General features: G+C 36.5%; 1 protein-coding gene across 2 annotated transcripts in view; it reads right to left on the bottom strand.

The window, feature by feature from the left end:
• Positions 1-25,894, bottom strand: part of LOC136037856 (dual specificity protein phosphatase CDC14A-like) — a 51,934-nt gene that overhangs the window by 3,592 nt on the left and 22,448 nt on the right. For both annotated transcript variants that reach the window (XM_065720703.1, XM_065720705.1), the window contains exons 3-4: positions 13,426-13,691; positions 5,275-5,354 (exon numbers count right to left, since the gene is read on the bottom strand). In XM_065720703.1, the coding sequence (XP_065576775.1) occupies positions 5,275-5,354; positions 13,426-13,691 (346 nt within the window). The remainder of the gene's footprint in view (positions 1-5,274; positions 5,355-13,425; positions 13,692-25,894) is intronic.

The following is a 25,894-nucleotide window of genomic DNA, read 5'->3' as shown; positions in this document are numbered from 1 at the left end:
TAACCAGAAGGTAGATCTTAGAAAATCATGGTTCATAGGTATGAACAGATCTAAGACGGATCCAGGGGACAAAAAAAAATCTAAAAATATTTTGATGTTTTCAGTACTTAGGTAGACAATGGATTTCTATGCAACCCATTATGTTTCAACATATTCTAAACAGGATATGTTTTGAAAAAAAAAACTTGTTAATAGAAGTATATGCATTTGTGCAATCTATAGGCAATTAGAGCATTAATAGTTCTGTTCCGTTTATGGTTACAACATCTTGGCACAACATACTTAATTATTTGGCTGGCATCAGTGTTTTCATCGGAAGCATTTTAAAGGATAAATTAAAAGTTACTCATGCCAAGCCCTTTTTGAAACTTATGCCAAAACACTTGTAAATTTTATTTTCATATGCATTCATTAGCATTTTCCCATTAGCTACATTTTTTTCTTTTGACATGGATTCATTAACAATTTCTAATGAACTGTTAAACTTAATGTTATTTTACGATTCATATAAGGGGAGGGGGAATTTTGTAGGAACGAAGGAAGCCCAGACAATATGAAAAATACGGGCAGAACAAATAAGAATATATTTTCTTGGGGAAATACCCCCTCCCCGACCAAAAACCTACCAATGTCAGATACGATTATTGGATAATGTTTATATCAACGGACTATTCAGGTAGCTAAGAAACAAACCTCTAGAGTCTGAATTGCACCCTGAATACAAATTTAACATTCTTCTGCGTCAGAAATGAACTTTATCCCCGCCCCTATATTTACCAATCCAGGGTATATATTTGCACATTAGAGGGGGGTGGTTGGTAAAGTTTGTTTCCAATGCAAATTAATCTTAAATTTGAAATCTAGATGCAATTCCGACTATAGTGGTAAGTTTAAACTTTACCAACACCACCCTCCCCCGAATGTGCAAATATACCTTGAATTGGTTTATCTTTAGGGTGGGGGTAAAGTTCATTTTCGACGCAAATGAACGTTAAATTTGGATTCAGGATGCAATTATGACAAAAGAGGTAAGTTTATTTCTTAGCTACCTGAATAGTCCGTTAATATAAACATTACACCGATTATTGAGGAGCCAATGCACCCCAGCGCATATACTAGCCTACTAGGCGTAAAATTTGAAAAGCTTCAGGGGAAACTAAAATGTTTTTAAGGAGGCTAGGGTATGTTCGAAAAAAGTTTGTTCTTCAGTCCAAATGCATATATGACCCAAGAATCTTTTAGGGGGGAGAGGGTCATAAGTTGAGATTTAAGAAACTTCCACTTACCCTTGCTTAATTGTGTGCCTTTAATTATGAATACAAAGCAAAGGCAAAATATTAAAGGCAAAAAAATATCCGAAATATCGCTTAAAGGTTATTTGGGACATATTTTCGAAAACGAATGGCTTTTCCAATTAAGAGAGATTAAGTCATAATAGTCCATTGGGGAAGGAATATAAGATACACTTGAATGCAGAAATCTATGGGCAAAGTGTGGCAAAGAACAAGAGAAGAAAATAAGGATATTCTTTGCCTAATTTGGACAAGGTTGTTTTACAAATACTGCACCGTGGACCGTAAGTCCATAGTGCAACAGAAAAAAAAATGAGAACAGGAAAAAAATTTAAAAATGAATTTCAAATTAATGGTTCAAAAGTCTTGGGTGGCATTAGTTAAGACTTCGGGGAGACATCATTCATTCGTTTCGCCTCATTACCAATAATGTATTCGATGCCAACAGCTCTAATGCCTTACTACCTAGGTATGAGAGACAAGAGGATATGAAAAATATTGAAAAAGGTGGAAATTTTTAAAAATCTTAAAAACGAAATATAAGGATGTGAGAGATAAAGGAAGATATAACAAAATTCGGGAAAAACGAGAAATTTTAAACGTTTTGGTTTCATGATAAGACGATGTTCAAATATGAGTGGTAAGAGGATATAATAAATTTTTGAAAAGGTAAAAACATTTGAAACATCTTGATAACCAAATAGGAGGATATTCAAATAAGACAAAAAAGGATATAACAAATTTTATAAAAACTGGGAAATTTTAAACATCTTGGTAACCAAATACCCAAATAAGAGAGAAAAGAGGATAAAACGAATTTTTGAAAAGGCGGGAAATGTTAAATATTTGAATTTCGTAATAGAAGGATACCCAAATAAGAGAGAAATGAGGACATAAGGAATTTTGGAAAAGACAAAAAATTGTAAATGTATCCCCCATGCTCTTTATAATTATAATGGATTATGCCCTGAGATTCGCATCGGGCTACGGGGTAAAAGTAAGCAACAAACAACTGTTTGATCTGGACTTCGCGGACGACGTTGTCCTTCTCGAAACATTGACAAATCGAAGAGCATGGCCATCACAACCTCGCCACTTGTTCTCCATTGCAAAAACAAAGATCTAGAACAAGTCCAGGAGTTCAAGTACCTGGGTAGCTGGATTGATTGTGATGGAGAGATCTCGACCGAGATTAAACGTAGAATTGGACAAGCTACAGGTGCCTTCAATAGATTGAAGCCTATTTGGAGAAGTAATAAATATTCAATGCGACTGAAGCTTCGACTCTTCAATAGCAATGTACTCTCAATTCTCCTTTACGCAAGTGAATGTTGGAAAATAAACACCCAGCTTGAAAAAAGGATCCTTGCATTTGAAAATATGAGCCTCAGAAGAATGTTGAATACAAGTTGGCAACAAAAAATTACAAATGCAGAAATACGCAGAAAAACAGGTCAACCTCCAGTCATTGAGTTGCTGAAAAGAAGGCGGTGGACATACCTGGGACATGTTCTTCGTATGGAAGAGAGCCGCCTTCCTCGAACAACCTATGAATGGAAGCCAGACGGTAGAAGAAAGAGAGGCCGCCCCAAAAATACATTGAGACGAACACATGACCGAGATCTGAGGACGGCCGGCACCTCACTAATACCTGAATGGGAAGACGTCATCGCTGCAGCACCAATGCGAGACGAATGGAGAGGCTTTGTCGACGCCCTATGCGCCACCGATGGCTCTGGAGGAACTAAGGTCTAAGGTAATCAATGTCATAATAGGAGGAAACTCAAATAAGAGAGGTGAGAGAATATAACAAATTTTGGGAAAGGTAATTTTTTAAACATCTTGATGACCACATAGGATACCTGAATAAGAGAAAAAAGGACATAACAGATTTTGGAAAAAGCAGAAATTTTAAACATCTTGATAACCAAATAGGAGTAGGAAGATAGGAAGAACCAAAATTTTAAGCACTTTGATAACCAAAAAGGATCGTCGAAAAAGGGTTACAGGCAAATAAGAGGGATAAGAGAATATAAAGAATTTTTTAAAAATGGGAAATTTTAAACGTCTCGGTAACCAAATATGAAGAGTAACTGAATTAAACCAATCAATAGTGTTTACTTGCTTTACCAGGTTGTACTGTAAACCAGCATCAATGAGAAATGTCGCATAACGTCTTTAAATTACTACACTAATGGTCAGAAGTATGTTGTTCCATCACCAATTTTCAATGAACAAAAATGAATACTAAGCTTAGCCCGAACTAATTTGTAATAAATAAACACAACCCTAAAAACAAAAATTGAGCCAACAGGCAAACTAAAATGATAGTGTTTTATAAAACTCTTTATATTTTTACTCTTACATTCTTATGCTCTTTATATTCGTTTTAGTCTTTATTTTACTCTTGATTTTTATACTCTTTACTATCTGTATCTTTTTACTCTTTATTAAATTTTGTGCAATGAGGACCGTCGAGAGACATCCTCGACCGAAATATCTGCAGTCATCCTTTCTTTCTTCATTAGCTGGAAATATATTCGATTTTAATGCTTCATATTTTTTCTGTCACGCATACCCAGTGCAGTCTAACGAATTATTTACTAACTTTTATAAATTTCAAGTTATACCCAAAAGGATAAACGTTTGATTAAAATCCGGATCATAATGAATAGTTAAGCTTGTTTTGATTTTTATCGTTCTGCACCACCAGTGGTGCTAGCCGTGCTAGCACCAGTGGTGCTAGCCGTGCGGATTCAGACTAGATTAAATCCATGGTGGGTCATCAAAGATTCTACTCTTATCATTTTCTTCCGTCTAGGAAAAGCTGAAGCGTCATTTTTATTATCATTTATCATCACTTATCAGTTTCTTCATTATAGGAGCAGCTAAAATGTTACATCATTTTTACCATCGTCATTGGTCATCACTTAATCAGTCTGTTTGTTCAGTTCTAACATTTTTACCTATAAGGATGAAACTACTACTGGCTACAGTTTGGGGAAAACTGACACAGGATAGCGACGGATAGGAGTAAATCATAATTGTTTCCTGGTTGAAAAAAGAGTGCCCTCGTTTGTTTCCACAGCAATTAGGTTATTTATATTAGGTGTACACTGCTATTGCCTCTGGCCCCACGTCCTCTGCCTCCTAAAATTCTTCCTCCATCTCGAAATATGCAACCTATTAAACCTATTGAATAAAAATACCTATTAAATCTGTAAAATATTTCACGACCGTGAGTCCGATCCTCATTTTTGTTTTCAGTGCAAAAAAAGGAACTAGGTGCGCACGCCCTCAAGCTTCAGCTTGAATTCAGTTGGTTGGGTTTACTGGCTGAGAAAACGTGTTGGTTGAATTTTACGTGTGCCCAAGCAGCATAAATTGAAGCGGTATTTACCCATGTCTCCAGACAAACAATATGCGGAACATTCTTTCCAAGAAAATTTAGTCATTAGAATCGTTTTGAACCACAGAACATCTTCCCCTCCCCGACATAGGCAGATTAAAATATAAAGTGTAAATTTATAGTCTGTGTATACTTGCCTTTTCATTCTTTTATTCGCCTTAGCTACCACCTGTGAAGTGTGCAGTCATTCTCAAAATCTAATAGCCCAAAACGCCACTAGAGCACGATGAGAGGCTCTAACCAAACAGAGGGTAGCCAACTTTGGGGTACACCCTGCAGTAGCCATACTCAAGGGCCGCAAGGTTAGAGTCTCACCAAACACTTGTCAAGCATGCTTTGCAATTTGGGTGGCCATTCTTAAGGGCCGCAAGGTGAGAGTCTCACCTAAAAACTTGCGCGGAATGCCTTGCAATTTGGTTGGCCATTCACAAAGGCCTGAGCTTCAGCTTAAGCGAAGCAGAAGACTACGTCTGTAAAGCTTACTTACAAAGCTTGCGTGCAAATTTTCCTGATGCATCTTAAAAAATGAAAAAAGAAGTAAAAACTAAAATCGCTCACCATAATTTATCTTACCTGAAGGGTACATATTGAGGTCCTGAGCCCGCAGTCAGTAGTGAGTGAGCTTCTTCAGCAGTTTTCTTTAAGTATATCACCTAAAAGCAATAAATCTTATCTTTCTTTTATTAATATATTTTAAATACAAATAATTAGAAAAAAATCATAGCTCAAGCAAACGGAAAGCAGAGCAGAGTTTGTGACACATAACCTCATTATCAGGTTTTATCTAAAATCATTTTTTCTGACTAGAAAATCAGGATTTTGATATAAATGTTTAATTTAGTTTCCATCATAATTTTTATTTTTATCTTAAAAAACTAAGACCTTTTTAAAATTTCAATCCCCCCCCTAAAAATTTTCGGACAAAATAATCAAACAGTTCGTGGTAACGAACTGTAGTAAGGAGCGACCTGGCTCAATAGTAAACGAAACTCTAAAAAACGGAATTTTGATGCTAAAAGATATATCAAAAGAATCGGATTTTTATGCTGATTTTAAATATATAAGTTTCATCAAATTTAGTCTTTGCCATCAAAAGTAACGAGCCTGAGAAAATTTGCCTTATTTTGGAAAATAGGGGGTAACACTCCCTAAAAGTCATAGGATCTTAACGAAAATTACACCATCGCATTCAGCGTATCAGAGAACACGATAGAAAAAATTTCAAGGTCCAATCTACAAAAATGTGGAATTTCGTATTTTTTGCCAGAAGACAAATCACGGGTGCGTGTTTATTTGTTTTTTTGTTGTTTTTTTTTTCCCAGGGGTCATCGTATCGACCAAGTGGTCCTAGAGTGTTGCAAGAGGGCTCATCCTAACGGAAATGAAAAGTTCTAGTGCCCTTTTTAAGTGACCAAAAAAATTGGAGGGCACCTAGGCACCCTCCCACGCTCATTTTTTTCCCAAAGTCAACGAATCAAAATTTTGAGATAGCCATTTTGTTCCGCATAGTCGAAAACCATAATAACTATGTCTTTGGGGATGACTTACCCCCCACAGTCCCTGGAGGAGGGGAACTTTGACCAATGTTTACATACAGTAATGGTTACTGGGAAGTGTACCGACGTTATCAGGGGGATTTTTTTGGTTTAGGTGTGAGGTTCAGGGGAGGGGGCTATATGGGAGGATCTTTCCTTGGAGGAATATTTCATGGGGGAAGAGAAATTCAATGGAAAGGGCGCAGGACTTTCTAGCATTACTATAAAAAAAACAATGGAAATATAAACATGAAAAAGTTTTTTCAATTGAAAGTAAGGAGAAGCATTAAAACTTAAAACGAACAGAGATTATTACGCATATGAGGGGTTCTAAAAATACATTAGCATAAAGAGCGAGGTATTTAGGAGGAGATAAATACTTCGCTCTTTATGCTAAAAAGTTTTTAAATAATTTCAACTATTTATTCTACGGCCTTTCTGATTCAGGGGTCATTCTTAAAGAATTGGGATAAAACAAGATTTAGTGTGAAGAGCGAGGTATTAACGAGGGGACCAACCCCCTCATATATATAATCAAAAATATAAGAATATAAAAGTTTTTTTACGTAAGTTAATTCTTAAGTAACGTATTTTTTTTACTAATAAAAACGTTCGTTAAAAATTAAAAGATCTAGTTGCCTTTTTAAGTAATGGAAAAATTGGAGGGCAGCTAGGCCTCCTTCTCCACCCCTTATTTCTCAAAATCGTCTGATCAAAACTAAGAGAAAGCCATTTAGCCAAAAAAAGAATTAATATGCAAATTTCATTTTAATAATTTATGTACGGAGAGCCAAAATCACACATGCATTAATTCAAAAACTTTCAGAAATTAAATGAAAAAAACAAGTTTTTTTAAATGAAAGTAAGGAGCGACATTAAAACTTAAAACGAACAGAAATTACTCCGTATATGAAAGGGGCTTTTGCTCCTCGACACCCCGCTCCTTGCGCTAAAGTTTGATTCTTTCTCGCAACTCTACTTTTTAAAACAATAAAAAACTTTAGCGTAAAGAGCGGGGTGTCGAGGAGGAAAAGCCCCTTTCATATACGGAGTAATTTCTGTTCGTTTTAAGTTTTAATGTCGCTCCTTACTTTCATTTAAAAAAAACTTTTTTTTTCATTTAATTGACTTAAAAGTTCAACCACCTTCAATTGGACAAGAAAAATATGAGATCAGCACTAAAGACACAGGATCATCAATATAGTGATGGCATTATACAAGCCCCTTATGTAGGATGTTCTTTATGGATATATGTGCGTAACGGACATATGGGAAATACTTTAAACTGAAACGCTACAAGCTTTTTTGAGAAGGTCTTTTTCGAAATAATTTTTGAGATTTCAATTAGGAGTTAGTTCAATTATCAGCGAAAAACATTTACGGGGCTGGCATGTCCTTTACCAAAGCCCCAAAAAGTTCTTTGATAAGTTTCTGTGGAATATTATTTAACATTTCACCACTACAACCCCATTGCTCTATTTGCTTTATCATGGTGTTACACACCTCCAGGCTAGCATATCGAACAAATCTAGAACGACAAGGTGAATACACTTCAGAGAGAGGGCTCTCTCTCTCTCTCTCTGAAGAGAGAGATCTATGATGAATTAGAGATTAATTAATAAACTAAACAATATGGGTTCCATCAGATACAATCGACACTCGACTGCCTGAATAACCAGCATTGGGAGTGGATTGAACATCTGACTCGAGGATATTAGGATGGTTGCTTTTGATATTGCAAGTCTTCGATAAAGCATGGCAAAAGATCGCGTTGAAAAAACTCCACGAGGGTATAGAATTTGTGGCCGCCTAGTTGAGGTGCTATGGAATTTTCTAAGAAACCATACTCTCCATGTAGTCCTGGACGGTTTTTTTTTTCAAGCGAGTATCCAGTAAAAGCTGGGGCTCAGAGTAGTATCATCAAACTCACATATACACCAATGCAAACGTGGCACCGATTGGGTAACTTGACAGCCCCTCAGTGACAAATCAGATCCTATGGTAATGGCTGTTATCTAAAAGTATGTCCACTACCCTTAGTTCGACGGGATCTCTGCTTGTACCTCCGTTTGGAAAGCCAATATGACAAACATGCAAAAACAGAGTATGGTAGGATTACTTGTAAGGGGAGACATCCCAAACTTAAATAAAAGCGTAAGTCACTGTACTACCACATAGAATGGTCTAGCGAGGGATCCCTGAAAACCCTTCTGTTGATTCCTTTAAAAGGAAGTTCATCATACAGAATTCAAGGGAAAAGCCAAGGTGAATGGTGGAGTAGTGATATATCAGACCCTATGTTTTAGCAACCTGGCACTTTTTCAATTTTTCATAAAAAGAAGTCACGATTTTTCAACTCAAGACATGAGCTTTACTTAAGAATCCCGGGAAATTTGCATGAGACCTTGAACGGGGGGAATAATAGAGGTGTTGTCAAATAAAATGAAATGGCGTGGATTGTCATAGACATGCTGAGCCAAGGAGGAATGAAAAGTTTCGGGCCTTTGGAGTAGTCCTATAGCTTTGTCGAGTGAGAACCTGTGTTCCGACGACCTCTCCCATAACTGCTGGTGGGTTCTTCCAACATAGAAACAATCGCAAGAACAGGGAACCCTCTTCTTACATAAATCAACAAAATCATATTTTACAACCTAACAGAATCTGTGATAGTATCTTTCCTGAAAAGCGATTGGCTTTTAAAAATGCTCTGCATGAATTGCAAAATTGAATTGCCATTGAGTATTGTATTTTTATTCAGTTACCCATTCATCGTTACTTTGAGAGGGTCTTTATATTTTAGTTTTCGTGTTTGTTTTAGGTTATTTTTTTTTGTCTTTGGATTTTTATCAGTATTTTTTCTTTTTAATATTGTACACTGAGGACGGTCAAGTGGAGGTCTTGACCGAAATATGTGTATTTTAATCTACGTTTTTCACTGGCTTGTATTATCTTCGTTTCTCTCTTGTTTATGTTTTATTTTTTCGTTTTGTCATGGTTAGCAGGTGCGGTCTCAGAAATTATTTATAAGGGCTGAACTAAGGGAAAAAAAACTTTGAGATATAAATGGGTCCTCTGACTAAAATATAACAAAGGGATGCTCAGCGGAACCGATTTGAATACCGATTGAATACCGATTTGAACACTTCTGTCAAAATTTGATGTGAAAAATATACGACGTATACGCACATCCAACAGAAAATGCTTGAAAATAAGTGGAGGGGTGGCCCGTCACGTAAAACCTCTTCAAATACTACTGCTTGATAATAATGTTAGTTAAAAAAAGCTTATACCGCTTCACTTATACATATTACCAACTCCTACCATTAATCACTCACTGCAAAACCAGGTCAACTGAGGCCAACACAGCTGCGCACGCTTCTTCTCCGTCCCAATCTATCCAAGGCTTCAATCTTCACCTCCTCCCATGAAGTTCCCATTTCCTTTAAACCTTCCTTTTTGATCTTTTCCTACCCCATTCAGGGACGATCCGCAGCAGCATTTCTGCTGACGACCATCACAGTATATGTGACCGGAATATCCAGTTTAATCTTTGATAATTTTTTTCTCTGTCTAATAAAAGGATTTATTTCTATGCGAACTGTTATTTATCGACGATTGGCCTCTCCTTTGGCCCCAGATGGACGACCAAAAAGTACAATCGTTGATCTAAAAAAGCAAGTAGCTCAGACATTTAGCTCCATAATGTGTCAGGTACGTCAATTAGCGAACTCATACGGAAGGCAACGTTTTATGCCCACATTCTTTGGTGCGGGTTACCGCACTGATTCAAAAAGAAGTTTAGCCTTTAAATACGTCATTGATGACGATTAACGCAATAAAAGACATGTCCTAAACAAATCGGTTATATAAACTAATGTAAAAGTTAACAATAAAGAGTGCAGTTCAAAGCAAGTTTCCATTGAAAATAGAAGATTTTAAAAAACAAGAAGTTGGCTAAGAATATAAAGCAGAACCTGAAAAAAACATAAATAAAATCGAAACGACTAGTAAAAACCCCAGATCTGGATTAGAGAACACTAAGCGTGGGAACGTTAGCTCATACATCAGACCAAGTAATTCAAAATAAGTCAAGAATTTCGATATACAGAGTTTGTCATAAAGTAGTAGGACTGATTTTTCCTGCCAAAAAGTGGTGAAATTAACCGCTACTACTTCACTTGTTGTGTGGTGCGTTGGTACGGGACGCACCAGTCATCAGTCGCCTCCAGACCTTCACAGACAGCCAATTCAGTGTATATCGAGGTATAAGCCGATGCACAAAATCATCAGTCGTCTCCAGACCTTCACAGACAGTCGACTTGTTGTACAAACCGATGCACAAAATCATCAGTCGTCTTCAGACCTTCACAGAGAGTCAATTCAGTGTACATCAAGGTACTAACCGATGCACAAAATCATCAGTCGTCTCCGGACCTTCACAGACAGTTGATTCAATGTACATCGAGGTACTAATCGATGCAAAAAAAAAACGATGAGGTCGTGTAATTTATCAAACACTTCTTGGTTGTGTTCGTAGAAATTTAAATTTGTCAACAACGGTATTGCTGGATACGAGATGTGGCTTTTTGGCTACAACCCCATGATAAAGCACCGAAGCGCTCAATGACATACCCATACCTCACCTTGCCCACATGAGAATATCAAAAACAAAATTGGCATAAATCATCTTTTCTACCTAGAAATAAATAACTTCGAAGACCACAAATAAATGTTTCACAGAGGGTTTGCACCACCTGTTCAGACTGTGAATACTGATCATTCAAACTTTCTTCTCTTCTCCCAATAGGAAAGGGTCATAAAAGGGATGTGCGACGGTTTGGTTCAGACCGTTCAAGAGGTCGTGACCAAGGAGCTGAGTAGCATTCCCATTTGGCGTTCCATGGAGTCTTCGGTGATTGGTGAAATAGCTGAAAACCGTTTGATAATACCTAAGCAGCATACTCAGAAAACTACTCAGTAGATGTGTCAAAACTGTGAGTAAATTTTGTATTTAAAAAAAAAAAAAAAAAAAAAAAAAAAACACCATGCCAGGGAAAACACGGGCATATCTCAGATCTGTTGAAATAACTAAAACCCTCTCAAGGACCATTAAAGAGTCTTGAAGACAGCCCAAATATGAGCATAAGCCCAGTTGAAAGGACCAACATTTGTTTAAGGATATTGGAGGTATTTTTCCTTTTGGGCGGGAGGGTTCTTTTGGCTAGACCGAGGAGGAAAAATATTTTGGCAAATCCTAGGGGAGGAGCGATTCTCTGCGCCTTTCCAAGGAATCCTATTAATCCAATCACTGTGGTATATTTCAAATTTTCTAAATTCCTCCACTGCATATGCATTTCTCTGCATTCCTTCTTCTGTACTTATGCGGGTGAATTAAGAAAAAATATAGTTTCTCGAATTTCCTGCCTTCCAATCTCAGAAAGATTACTTAAATGACGATCTTGAGGCTGTTCAAAACCGGGCGACAAAAAAATCATACTGGGTCCCTAAAATGGCACGTATGCAAATCCAGTTGCGACGTTGAAAATACAAACGCTGAAAGAACGGAGATTCCATCGCATGGGTAATTTGTACAGTCGCTCCTCGCTAGTGAAAAACACAGTACGTTGTTGTCACCTCTTATTGTCTCCAAGGCCAGTACGTACCAACAAGTTCGAGCCAATAAGATACAGAACGAATCGTTTCATCAACTTTTTTATTCCGTTTTATACAAATGTCATTAATCATGTTTTGTTATTTGTTGTTGTTTTTTTACTTTTTTCCTGAGTTATAAGAGATAGCGCAATAAGTTGAGACTTTTGTTAATGCTATGAAAGCTGTTAAAAATAAATGAATCTTGAATCTTGTTACCCCGGAATCTTGTTAGGGGAAGAAGAGAAGCTTCCAGTCACTTTTGAGAATTTTTGAAATTTTGAGAATTATAGGAATTCCTGAATAGAGGGAATAATATTCGCTATAATTGCACAAATGCACATTTTTAGGGAGTAAATTTGTAGCTAAAATCAGTTTTTTACAAATTCTTACATTTAAAGCAAAATCACACACTACGGCTCAGCATTGAAAATCAATATGATGAAAGGCACAAATGAGTTGGCGTAACGATTTATTCGTACTTTAGTGTATAGGAGTTTATTTTGTAACCGAGTTCGACTATTGCGAGGGGCTGGTTCGGGTAGTAGTTTTCGGTGGCCCGTATTGGATAGGCAGGATTTTCAGAATTGCAGAATCAGGCTTTCAAGCCGGACTTTAAGAAGAGACTAGACCTAAGATGCCCGGGCAACGTGAAGTGTTGTGGCAACCTTTGTCCGGCTTCAGCAACTAAAGTGTTGCGAGACCAACACTGGTTTTGTTTTTTCGCTATCGATCAGTAACCACATGATCAAAGGCTATTCCTCAGCGTTGAAAAAACAACAACAAAATAGTATCGAAAGAAGGGACTGAATTGATTTTGCAGCCAATTGAACTTTATCCTTTTCAATCGTAGACCTCGTGACGGATGAAAACTCGGAACAATATTTTATATAATCTAGTTGGTATTATAAAGCTGTTCCTAACTTTTCAGGATCAAAATACCATAGATAATATTTTATTAATTATTACGAAACTATCTCATTCTTTTACATTCTCGTTTGTGCTTGTTTCTTCACTATCGGTTAAATGATGAAGTTGTCACCCTATCGAAGTTTTTAAAACTGTATGTTCAAAGGGTATGTTGCGGTTTCGGAGTATAGCTAAATGATTGTCTCTGATAATACTTGATTATATCAGAGCCAAAAGGGTAAAGAAAAATTAATCAGAACTCGTCTAACAAATTTAATAAAAGTGATCCCAGTCGAGAATAGGACATTTGAGCATCAGATTACCTATTTTTCTCCACGCTTCCAATTCCTTCTTATTTTTCCCGTTTTCTTCCTTGCTTCTTAAATATTTTGAATTTTTGGACACGTGATTAGAATGCATTTCAATGCTTAAGAAAACCAGCTAAGGTCTTGCCGGAAGATTTTCCTCCTTTTTTTCATTTAAGTGTCCAAAAAGACCCAGTAACCTTTCCAAATTTATTTTAATCTCTTTTCATATAAACTAAAACAGACCCAAACAAATAAAATTGGGGAGAGGATGCTGTAGCAATCACTATCATCATCAACATAAACAAATAAACAAAACAACTTACAAGATATGCTCCAACAAGGTAAGCGGCATTGGCTCTCTTTTGGGGGTTCATTGTTGTGTAATGTACAATCCTTTTCTTCATTAAGTTTGCACTTTGAAGTTTTCGTACTACTTTTTGGCAGTAGCGCTGGAGCATTGCCAAATTTAATGGCCCAAAATCAGCGTAAAAATTCAAATACAACAGCTGTTCATCAATTGAAAAATAATGTGTATTGGCAGTGGACTTGGGGCATATTTCTGTTTGTAATGTCACAAAGTAAAATCTCTCTAGAAGAAAAAGAAGAGTATGGCACTAGACCAATTGTTGGGACCAAGAATAGTTCGGGTAAACAACTGACATATTTAGAATATAATTCTACGGAGATGGGTCAATCACGGAAACATAGAAATGTAGGACGGGGGGATGAATTATTCTAAATTGAACGGGGGCGGGCAGTTTTATTCTCTTTTTTAATTAACATTTTCAAGACCTTACGGGTAGCAATCCATTTAGGTATTCGTACCATTTGACATGTTTTTCAACAAAATTTGACATGTTTTTCAATCCAAAAAATAAAACAAATTCAAAAATGCAATTCGATAGATGTATAAACCTGAATCAAATACCGAATGACATTAAAATAAATTTTTTACGTTGAATTAGTGAAGCCGTAAAACTTCAAGAATAGCACACATAAAACTTGCATTACAAACTTGCAATTTCTTCAAAGATTTTCAACAAATTTTTGACAAGTTTTTCAATCCAAAAAATAAATCAAATTCAAAATACAATTCGATAGATGTATAAACCTGAATCAAATACCGAATGACATTAAAATCATTTTTTACGTTGAATTAGTGAAGCTGTAAAACTTCAGGAATAACACACACAAAACTTACAAAATTACAAACTTGTAATTTTATACCCATACATAGGATTAATCCGTTTTATTATCAAACAGTTCGTGGTGACGAACTGTGGTAAGGAGCGACCCGGCTCAATAGTAAACGAAACTCTAAAAAAAGGAACTTCGATGCTAAAAGGTATATCAAAAGAATCGAATTTTTATGATGATTTTAAATATATAAGTTTCATCAAATTTAATCTTTTTCATCAAAAGTTCCGAGCCTGAGAAAATTTGCCTTATTCTGGAAAATAGGGGGAAACGCCCCCTAAAAGTCATAGGATGAATTTCAAAATTTCAAAAAATTCAAAAAAATTTCAAGGTCCAATCTACAAAAATGTGGAATTTCGTATTTTTTGCCAGAAGACAGATCACGGGTGCGTGTTTATTTGTTTGTTTGTTTTTTTTTCCCAGGGGGTCATCGTATCGACCAAGTGGTTCTAGTGTTGCAAGAGGGCTCATTCTAACGGAAATGAAAAGTTCTAGTGCCCTTTTTAAGTGACCAAATAAAATTCGAGGGCACCTAGGCCCCCTCCCACGCTCATTTTTTCCCAAAATCAACGGATCAAAATTTTGAGATAGCCATTTTGTTCCGCATAGTCGAAAACCATAATAACTATTTCTTTGGAGATGACTTACTCCCCCACAGTCCCTGGGGGAGGGGCTGCAAGTTACAAACTTTGACCAATGGTTATTGGGAAGTGTACCGACGTTTTCAGGGGGATTTTTTTGGTTTGAGTGCGGGGTTGAGGGGAGGGGGCTATTTGGGAGTATCTTTCCTTGGAGGAATATTTCATGGGGGAAGGGAAATTCAATGAAAAGGGCGCAGGATTTTCTAGCATTACTACTTTAAAAAAAAAACAAACAATGAAATTATAAACATGAAAAAGTTTTTACAATTGAAAGTAAGGAGTAGCATTAAAACTTAAAACGAACAAAGATTATTACGCATATGAGGGGTTCTAAAAATACTTTAGCATAAAGAGCGAGGTATTTAGGAGGAGATAAATACTTCGCTCTTTATGCTAAAGTATTTTTAATAATTTCAACTATTTATTCTACGGCCTTTCTGATTCGAGGGTCATTCTTAAAGAATTGGGACAAAACTTAAGATTTAGTGTGAAGAGCGAGGTATTAACGAGGGGACAAACCCCCTCATATATATAATCAAAAATATAAGAATATAAAAGTTTGTTACGTAAGTTAATTCTTAAGTTACGCATATTTTTTACAAATAAAAACGTTCGTTAAAAAATTAAAAGTTCTAGTTGCCTTTTTAAGTAACCGAAAAATTGGAGGGCAACTAGGCCTCCTTCCCCACCGCTTATTTCTCAAAATCGTCTGATCAAAACTAAGAGAAAGCCATTTAGCCAAAAAAAGAATTAATATGCAAATTTCATTTTAATATTAACTCAAAAACGTTCAGAAATTAAATTAAAAAATTAGTTTTTTTAACTGAAAGTAAGGAGCGACATCAAAACTTAAAACGAACAGAAATTACTCCGTACATGAAATGGGTTGTCCCCTCCGCAATCTCTCGCTCTTTACACTAAAGTTTGACTCTTTGCCACAATTCTACTTTTTAAAACAATTAAAAACTCAGCGTAAAGAGCGAGGAATTGCAGAGGGGAAAACCCATTTCATATACGGAGTAATTTCTGTTCGTTTTAATTTTTAATGTCGCTCCTTACTTTCAGTTAAAAAAAAACTAGTTTTTTTTATTTAATTTTGCATATATAAAGACAGATTATTGCAAATATAAAGCAGAAAATTCATATGAATCAATCAATCATTTTATAAATACTAAAACACTATTACAAACGTAAAAAAGTTATTCGGCCCAAGAAGCTTTGCTTGGTAAGGGGTTTAACGTAATTTACATATATATATATATATATATATATATATATACTAGCTGTTGGGGTGGCGCTTCGCGCCACCCCAACACCTAGTTGGAGGGGCGCTTCGCAACCCCCCAAGCCCCCCCGCGCGCGTAAGTCGTTACGCGCCATATTAGTTATGCGCCATTGTAGTTGTGTCCCTGTGTCCCACCTGTGAATATAGATAGATTTATATATGTGTTTCAAACTACGTAAAAATTGCGAATAAACAACATTCTTGGCTTTCCCATTGTCTGTGCATATACAAAGCCGTATGTACTAATAATGACGTCATATGCAAACGCTCTTTTTACAAACAAACAAACATGCATCCACACAACTCGTTTTTATATAGATAGATAGATAGATAGATACAATACAAATTAACTGCGTAAAACTTGCGAATATACAACATTCTTCGCTGTCCAATTGTCGCTGCATATAAATACATTGTCAGGTTTACCGACCCTCGAACATGCAACGTACAATTGTCCATGGGAAAAACAATCAGTATTAAGATCTATACCACATTTTTCTAATGATTGACCTTGAGCTTTGTTAATGGTGATTGCAAATACTAATCGAATTGGGAATTGCAATCTTTTAAATTGAAAAAGCAGATCCGTTGGAATCATGGGAATGCGAGGAATAAGAACAGCCTCACCCTCATAAGGCCCTGTCAAGATTGTGGCCTCTATTAGGTTTTCCATTGTTTTTTTTTACGGCAAGTCGCGTGCCATTGCAAAGCTTTGGTGGGTCGATATTTCTTAAAAGTATTATTGGTACGCCTATTTTTAGTTGTAGCACGTGTGGTGGAAACCCTGAAGGATCTATGGAATTTAAAAATTCAGATGGATAATTAACCGCTTCATTTGGTTCCAAAACTGTGTCGACTGACTTGTAAAGGACTGCCTGGTCTCGAATCTTGGTCAAAACAATATTGTTGATTTCGTGGACGTCTATATTTTTGGGTGCGAGAATCGCTCTTTCACTTAGCCATTTATTATTTTTATAATTTTTTAGAATATTCGGAAATACTTTTTCAATCAATTCATTTTTGGACGTCACTAAATTACAGAAATCAGCAGGTAGTTGTATACGTCCTGAAATTGAGTCTACTGTTTGACCAGAGTCATCGTTTTGCAATCGGACACGCATATTTGTAGTTAATCTTAATATTTTTACGTGTGCCCATAAATTAGAATTTTTTAGGCAAGCATTCATTTCGTCTGCAGGAGTTAAACTACGTAAAAATTGCGAATATACAACATTCTTGGCTTTCCCATTGTCTCTGCATATACAAAGCCGTATGTACTAATAATGACATCATATGCAAACGCTCTTTTTACAAACAAACAAACATGCATACACACAACTCGTTTTTATATAGATAGATAGATAGATAGATACAATACAAATTAACTGCGTAAAACTTGCGAATATACAACATTCTTCGCTGTCCAATTGTCGCTGCATATAAATAGATTGTCAGGTTTACCGACCCTCGAACATGCAACGTACAATTGTCCATGGGAAAAACAATCAGTATTAAGATCTATACCACATTTTTCTAATGATTGACCTTGAGCTTTGTTAATGGTGATTGCAAATGCTAATCGAATTGGGAATTGCAATCTTTTAAATTGAAAAGGCAGATCCGTTGGAATCATGGGAATGCGAGGAATAAGAACAGCCTCACCCTCAAAAGGCCCTGTCAAGATTGTGGCCTCTATTAGGTTTTCCATTGTTTTTCTTACGGCAAGTCGAGTGCCATTGCAAAGCTTTGGTGGGTTTATATTTCTTAAAAGTATTATTGGTACGCCTATTTTTAGTTGTAGCACGTGTGGTGGAAACCCTGAAAGATCTATGGAATTTAAAAATTCAGATGGATAATTAACCGCTTCATTTGGTTCCAAAACTGTGTCGACTGACTTGTAAAGGACTGCCTGGTCTCGAATCTTGGTCAAAACAATATTGTTGATTTCGTGGACGTCTATATTTTTGGGTGCGAGAATCGCTCTTTCACTTAGCCATTTATTATTTTTATAATTTTTTAGAATATTCGGAAATACTTTTTCAATCAATTCATTTTCGGACGTCACTAAATTACAGAAATCAGCAGGTAGTTGTATACGTCCTGAAATTGAGTCTACTGTTTGACCAGAGTCATCGTTTTGCAATCGGACACGCATATTTGTAGTTAATCTTAATATTTTTACGTGTGCCCATAAATTAGAATTTTTTAGGCAAGCATTCATTTCGTCTGCAGGAGTTAAACTACGTAAAAATTGCGAATATACAACATTCTTGGCTTTCCCATTGTCTGTGCATATACAAAGCCGTATGTACTAATAATGACGTCATATGCAAACGCTCTTTTTACAAACAAACAAACATGCATACACACAACTCGTTTTTATATAGATAGATAGATAGATAGATACAATACAAATTAACTGCGTAAAACTTGCGAATATACAACATTCTTCGCTGTCCAATTGTCGCTGCATATAAATAGATTGTCAGGTTTACCGACCCTCGAACATGCAACGTACAATTGTCCATGGGAAAAACAATCAGTATTAAGATCTATACCACATTTTTCTAATGATTGACCTTGAGCTTTGTTAATGGTGATTGCAAATGCTAATCGAATTGGGAATTGCAATCTTTTAAATTGAAAAGGCAGATCCGTTGGAATCATGGGAATGCGAGGAATAAGAACAGCCTCACCCTCAAAAGGCCCTGTCAAGATTGTGGCCTCTATTAGGTTTTCCATTGTTTTTCTTACGGCAAGTCGAGTGCCATTGCAAAGCTTTGGTGGGTTTATATTTCTTAAAAGTATTATTGGTACGCCTATTTTTAGTTGTAGCACGTGTGGTGGAAACCCTGAAAGATCTATGGAATTTAAAAATTCAGATGGATAATTAACCGCTTCATTTGGTTCCAAAACTGTGTCGACTGACTTGTAAAGGACTGCCTGGTCTCGAATCTTGGTCAAAACAATATTGTTGATTTCGTGGACGTCTATATTTTTGGGTGCGAGAATCGCTCTTTCACTTAGCCATTTATTATTTTTATAATTTTTTAGAATATTCGGAAATACTTTTTCAATCAATTCATTTTTGGACGTCACTAAATTACAGAAATCAGCAGGTAGTTGTATACGTCCTGAAATTGAGTCTACTGTTTGACCAGAGTCATCGTTTTGCAATCGGACACGCATATTTGTAGTTAATTTTAATATTTTTACGTGTGCCCATAAATTAGAATTTTTCAGGCAAGCATTCATTCGTCTTCAATGGCTCTGGTGGTGCAGCCAATAGAGGAAGTTTAACTTTTCCTGAGGCGCAACACATTCCCATTGTTTCACCATTGAATTTCAAGGCCTTGCAATAGGGACAAATTTTAGACATTGTCCCGATTTGAACACATCTACTCAAGCTATAATCATCGACTGGGTTGTACCTGAATGCCAGGCGATAACTTTCAGGTTGCTCTGATTCCTCGGCACGCTTTCTTTTCTTACTTTCTCTATCAGCAGCAAGCCTGATTTCTTGCTGTTCTTGTGATTCCTCGGCACGCTTTCTTTTCTTACTTTCTCTATCAGCAGCAAGCCTGATTTCTTGCTGTTCTTGTAATTCCTCGGCACGCCTTCTTTTTTCACTTTCTCTTTTAGCAGCAAGTCTGCTTCCGCGTTGCTCTGGTAGTTCTTCGGCACGCTTTCTGTTCTTTTTTTCTCTATCAGCCTCAAGCCTGTTTCCTTGCTGTTCTTTTGATTCCTCGGCACGCTTTCTGTTCTTTCTTTCTCTATCAGCCTCAAGCCTGTTTCCTTGCTGTTCTTTTGATTCCTCGGCACGCTTTCTTTTCTGACTTTCTCTATCAGCAGCAAGTTTTTTGGCATAGACTCTTTGAGCATCTTCATCGGCTTTTGCCATGGTAAGTTCATCAATCATTGTAAACTTAAACATTAATAGATTTCTACGTGAACATATGTCTTAAATATCTTGAATGACGTCACCGTCAAAGCAAAAATGACGACAACTAATTTCATGACGTCAGTCAACACAGAAACATGACGTCACCTGATCCACAGACAGACACACAGACAGACAACTTATTTTTATATATATAGAAGATATATATATACTAGCTGTTGGGGTGGCGCTTCGCGCTCCCCGCGCTCGTAATTCGTTACGCGCCCCCCCGCGCTCGTAATTCGTTACGCGCCATTGTAGTTGTGTCCCTGTGTCCCACCTGTGAATATAGATAGATTTATATATGTGTTTCAAACTACGTAAAAATTGCGAATATACAACATTTTGGCTTTCCCACTACTGGGAGCTTTCCGTTTCCAATTGCCAGCAATTGATCTGAAAATGTTTGACCAGAGTCATCGTTTTGCAATCGGACATTAGAATTTTTCAGGCAAGCATTCATTTCGTCTGCAGGAGTTAAACTACGTAAAAATTGCGAATATACAACATTCTTGGCTTTCCCATTGTCTGTGCATATACAAAGCCGTATGTACTAATAATGACGTCATATGCAAACGCTCTTTTTACAAACAAACAAACATGCATACACACAACTCGTTTTTATATAGATAGATAGATAGATAGATACAATACAAATTAACTGCGTAAAACTTGCGAATATACAACATTCTTCGCTGTCCAATTGTCGCTGCATATAAATAGATTGTCAGGTTTACCGACCCTCGAACATGCAACGTACAATTGTCCATGGGAAAAACAATCAGTATTAAGATCTATACCACATTTTTCTAATGATTGACCTTGAGCTTTGTTAATGGTGATTGCAAATGCTAATCGAATTGGGAATTGCAATCTTTTAAATTGAAAAGGCAGATCCGTTGGAATCATGGGAATGAGAGGAATAAGAACAGCCTCACCCTCAAAAGGCCCTGTCAAGATTGTGGCCTCTATTAGGTTTTCCATTGTTTTTTTTACGGCAAGTCGCGTGCCATTGTAAAGCTTTGGTGGGTTGATATTTCATAAAAGTATTATTAATACGCCTATTTTTAGTTGTAGCACGTGTGGTGGAAACCCTGAAAGATCTATGGAATTTCAAAATTCAGATGGATAATTAACCGCTTCATTTGGTTCCAAAACTGTGTCGACTGACTTGTAAAGGACTGCCTGGTCTCGAATCTTGGTCAAAACAATATTGTTGATTTCGTGGACGTCTATATTTTTGGGTGCGAGAATCGCTCTTTCACTTAGCCATTTATTATTTTTATAATTTTTTAGAATATTCGGAAATACTTTTTAAATCAATTCATTTTTGGACGTCACTAAATTACAGAAATCAGCAGGTAGTTGTATACGTCCTGAAATTGAGTCTATCGTATCATAAATGTCTTTTTGTTCCGACGTTAACTTGGAAATGTTATTTTGTACATACGACAATAGATCACTCGTACTGTAACTTTGTTCACGATCCAATTCTACACATGTCGAAACAGCAGCGATACGGTTAGGTGAAGGCATTCCCAAATCCTGAAGAGGTTTGTTTGCCATACGTACGCACAAATCTTCTATTATAACTAAAGTGTAGTTATAAATTTCTGATGTAAAATCAAAAGTCATATCTGACGTCTCTAACTGTTTTCGATGGAGTATATCTTCGGACATTTTTGACTTATATTTTTCCCATAAATCTGTAGGAGCTGATGGAGAGCAAGTTGTTAAAATGATGCCAAACAATGCACGAATTAGACTTAAGGTTGACGTTTCGCACGCGTCATTGATGCAGTTATCCTAGTGTTGGTCATTCTCCAATAAATTCAGAGCTTGGCATGCACTACGGTAAGTGTCATGTATAGTACCGTTTACAGTTCTCAAATACTCAAAGGATGTCGGACCGGGTACATTCACCAAAAGCAGGCGTAGAAAGAAGCATTCATGTTGATTGGGGTGAACGGTGTAGAGTCTTCCTATCGTGGTATCTTTGAAGATGGTAGGTTGGCCGTCGACTGACTTACCCTGTTTTCGACGTTCAAATACTTTATTTTTAGTATTCCACGTGCAATACGAAGGCACTTCAGTATACAGCAGTTTTTTTGCAAAAGAATCATTTTTGCAAAGCGAAAAAAAAGCTGGGAATATGGAACAACCCACTGGTTATCTACTTCGATGATGGTACCGTTGCCATTGTAGGTTCTTCAGTCATTTTACAATTAGAAATTTCTCTTTCAACGGTCTTCTTACAATTAAAAATTTGTCTTTGAACGATATTCTTAAATAGCTGTGTCCTGGTCGTTATTTATATTCCCTCTGTCCCGGTCGTCATTTGTGTCCCGGTCTTTAATTTCTCTTTGAGTGTATTTTCTTTTTAGTATTTTTTAGTTTTTTACATTTTTTCTTTTTTCAGTTTTCTTTTTCTTCTTTATTTTTCAGCTTCACTATGAAATACATATCGCCGAACCTTTGTTTTTTTAACTAAAATCTGGTAGGCATTGATGACCTTATCCAAGTCAAAATCCCAAACCCAATCATCATCGCTATCATTTTCAGTTTTGATATGTTTTGACTCTCGCTGTCCAGGTGGATCTTCATCTAACTGCGCGGTTTTGCGTTCTTTAGCCTCAAGCCTGTTTCCTTGCTGTTCTTTTGATTCCTCGGCACGCTTTCTTTTCTGACTTTCTCTATCAGCAGCAAGTTTTTTGGCATAGACTCTTTGAGCATCTTCATCGGCTTTTGCCATTGTAAGTTCATCAGTCATTTTAAACTTAAACATTAATAGATTTCTACGTGAGCATATATGTCTTAAATATCTTTAATGACGTCACCGTCATAGCAAAAATGACGACAACTAACTTCATGACGTCAGCCGACACAGAAACATGACGTCACCTGATCCACAGACAGACAACTTATTTTTATATATATAGATATACTAGCTGTTGGGGTGGCGCTTCGCGCCACCCCAACACTTAGTTGGTGGGGCGCTTCGCGCCCCCCCAAGCCCCCCGCGCGCGTAAGTCGTTACGCGCCATATTAGTTACGCGCCATTGTAGTTGTGTCCCTGTGTCCCACCTGTGAATATAGATAGATTTATATATGTGTTTCAAACTACGTAAAAATTGCGAATATACAACATTCTTGGCTTTCCCATTGTCTGTCCATATACAAAGCCGTATGTACTAATAATGACGTCATATGCAAACGCTCTTTTTACAAACAAACAAACATGCATACACACAACTCGTTTTTATATAGATAGATAGATAGATAGATACAATACAAATTAACTACGTAAAACTTGTGAATATACAACAGTCTTCGCTGTCCCATTGTCTGTGCGTATAAATAGATTGTCAGGTTTACCGACCCTCAAAGATGCAACATACAATTGTACATTGGTAAAGCAATCTGTATTAAGATTTATACCGCATTTTTCTAGTGATTGCCCTTGAGCTTTGTTGATGGTGGTTGCAAATGCTAATCGAATTGGGAATTGCAATCTTTTAAATTGAAAAAGCAGATCCGTTGGAATCATGGGAATGCGAGGAATAAGAGCAGCCTCACCCTCATAAGGCCCTGTCAAGATTGTGGCCTCTATTAGGTTCTCCATTGTTTTTTTTTACGGCAAGTCGCGTGCCATTGCAAAGCTTTGGTGGGTTGATATTTCTTAAAAGTATTATTGGTACGCCTATTTTTAGTTGTAGCACGTGTGGTGGAAACCCTGAAGGATCTATGGAATTTAAAAATTCAGATGGATAATTAACCGCTTCATTTGGTTCCATACAAATTAACTGCGTAAAACTTGCGAATATACATCATTCTTCGCTGTCCAATTGTCGCTGCATATAAATAGATTGTCAGGTTTACCGACCCTCGAACATGCAACGTACAATTGTCCATGGGAAAAACAATCAGTATTAAGATCTATACCACATTTTTCTAATGATTGACCTTGAGCTTTGTTAATGGTGATTGCAAATGCTAATCGAATTGGGAATTGCAATCTTTTAAATTGAAAAGGCAGATCCGTTGGAATCATGGGAATGCGAGGAATAAGAACATTCAGTTATTCAGTTATTGTCAGTCAGTTAGTGTCCCGTTGTATTTTAACAAATATTGCTTAATAAACATGCATTGGTATTCCGAATAAATTGATCGTTTAATAAACTTGACAACCCTGTCTTATAGTTTGCAGTATAATCATAACGAATAGATTCAACACATGGTCCTTTTTTTAAGTTTGAGGATGGGCCAGCTAAAGTCGTACATCTTTACCCTCTTTACTAAATTCACTCTCCTCCACTTCAATATAATGCTATCCAATGAAAACATTTTTAATGCGATCAGTACATGCGAGTTTCTAATTTGCAAACGCTTTCAATGCCAAGTCTAACTTCGTCTAACTAAATAGATCTTCCTTCACAGTAAACTATCAAAAATTATCATACTAGTTCTTATATCATTTCCTTAACATGTCCCAGCCTAATACAACCTCTCTAAATTGTTTGGCCCATCTTTTCCTAGCCCCCTCTTTGCCCCTAAATTGGGCCCGCTTCCTATTTCCCAAAGGGAGTTGTCCAGGCCGACTATCTCCTCTCAATCATAAGCAGCGCAACAGAGCTACCTATGATTGACCCTATTGAAAACAAAATACAATAAAAATTTTCGCTTTTTTGACTTTAAAAAAAATAAATATTATTAATACTTTAAGTAGCAAATATCAGTATGTATATTAAACAGACAATCCACGTTGATTTTTTTTTAAGTAAAGTGAAAATTATGTTGTGGTCTTGAGAAGGCATCGGAGTTGTCAGCCCTACTCATTTTAATTTCTGCTCATTTTGAGTTTGACTCTGTTATTTATTGTAATTTCTGTTCGTTTCGGTAGGAAGATTATTTCTCCTTTTTTTTCCATTGAAGGGTCAAAAAATGTCCAGTAAGCTATTTCAATTTATTTTCATTTCTTTTCAGATAAACAAAAACAATCCCGAACAAATAAAAACAGGGGGAGATGCTGTAACAATTCCTATCATTATTAACATAAACAAATAATCAAAAAAACTTGTTCCTTAAAAGGGCCTTAAAAATGACTACCACATTTTGTGAAGTCAAAAAGATTATTTGACTTTATTTGTGCCAATTTTTGGTTTAACAGAGCACTTCACTTTTCTTTGAGAAAATTGTTTTCTGGAAAGTTTCTGAAATTGGTTTCTCAGATTATAAGTAGAATATCTTTATATTAAATTGTCTGGATGTCTCATACACTCGTGCCCTCCCCCCCTTCCCAATTTCAAATATTCAAGATACCAAAACTAGATCATGTATGAACAAACTTGAAATTCAACGACATCGTCGACATCGTCGAAACTATCTACTAAGCAGTTACCTTTCAAAAATTTTAGCTTTAAATAATTCTGAATGCAACTAGATAATGATATTTGCTGATAACATCAGTTAACAGCTATATACTCAACAGTCCTCCATCAATTCTGCCAATCTTCGGTTCACAATCATGCAAGCACCACGTTAATTTATTGGCTATTTTATGAACATATACAGCTTCAATTAAAACTACATTATTTTGCTTACGAAATTGTAGTATATTAACATTCCTATTTTCATTCTGTAACCGAATTAGCCTTAGCTAGAATCCCATATGTCCTTATTCACACCAACCTCGGAATAAAGGTCACCTAATAAACGTACCCTACTTTTCC

Source organism: Artemia franciscana, chromosome 17 (assembly GCF_032884065.1).
Source record: "Artemia franciscana chromosome 17, ASM3288406v1, whole genome shotgun sequence".
NCBI classification, from domain to species: domain Eukaryota; kingdom Metazoa; phylum Arthropoda; class Branchiopoda; order Anostraca; family Artemiidae; genus Artemia; species Artemia franciscana.
Note: the sequence above shows the minus strand (reverse complement) of the source record. Positions and strands in the feature narration are given on the sequence as shown.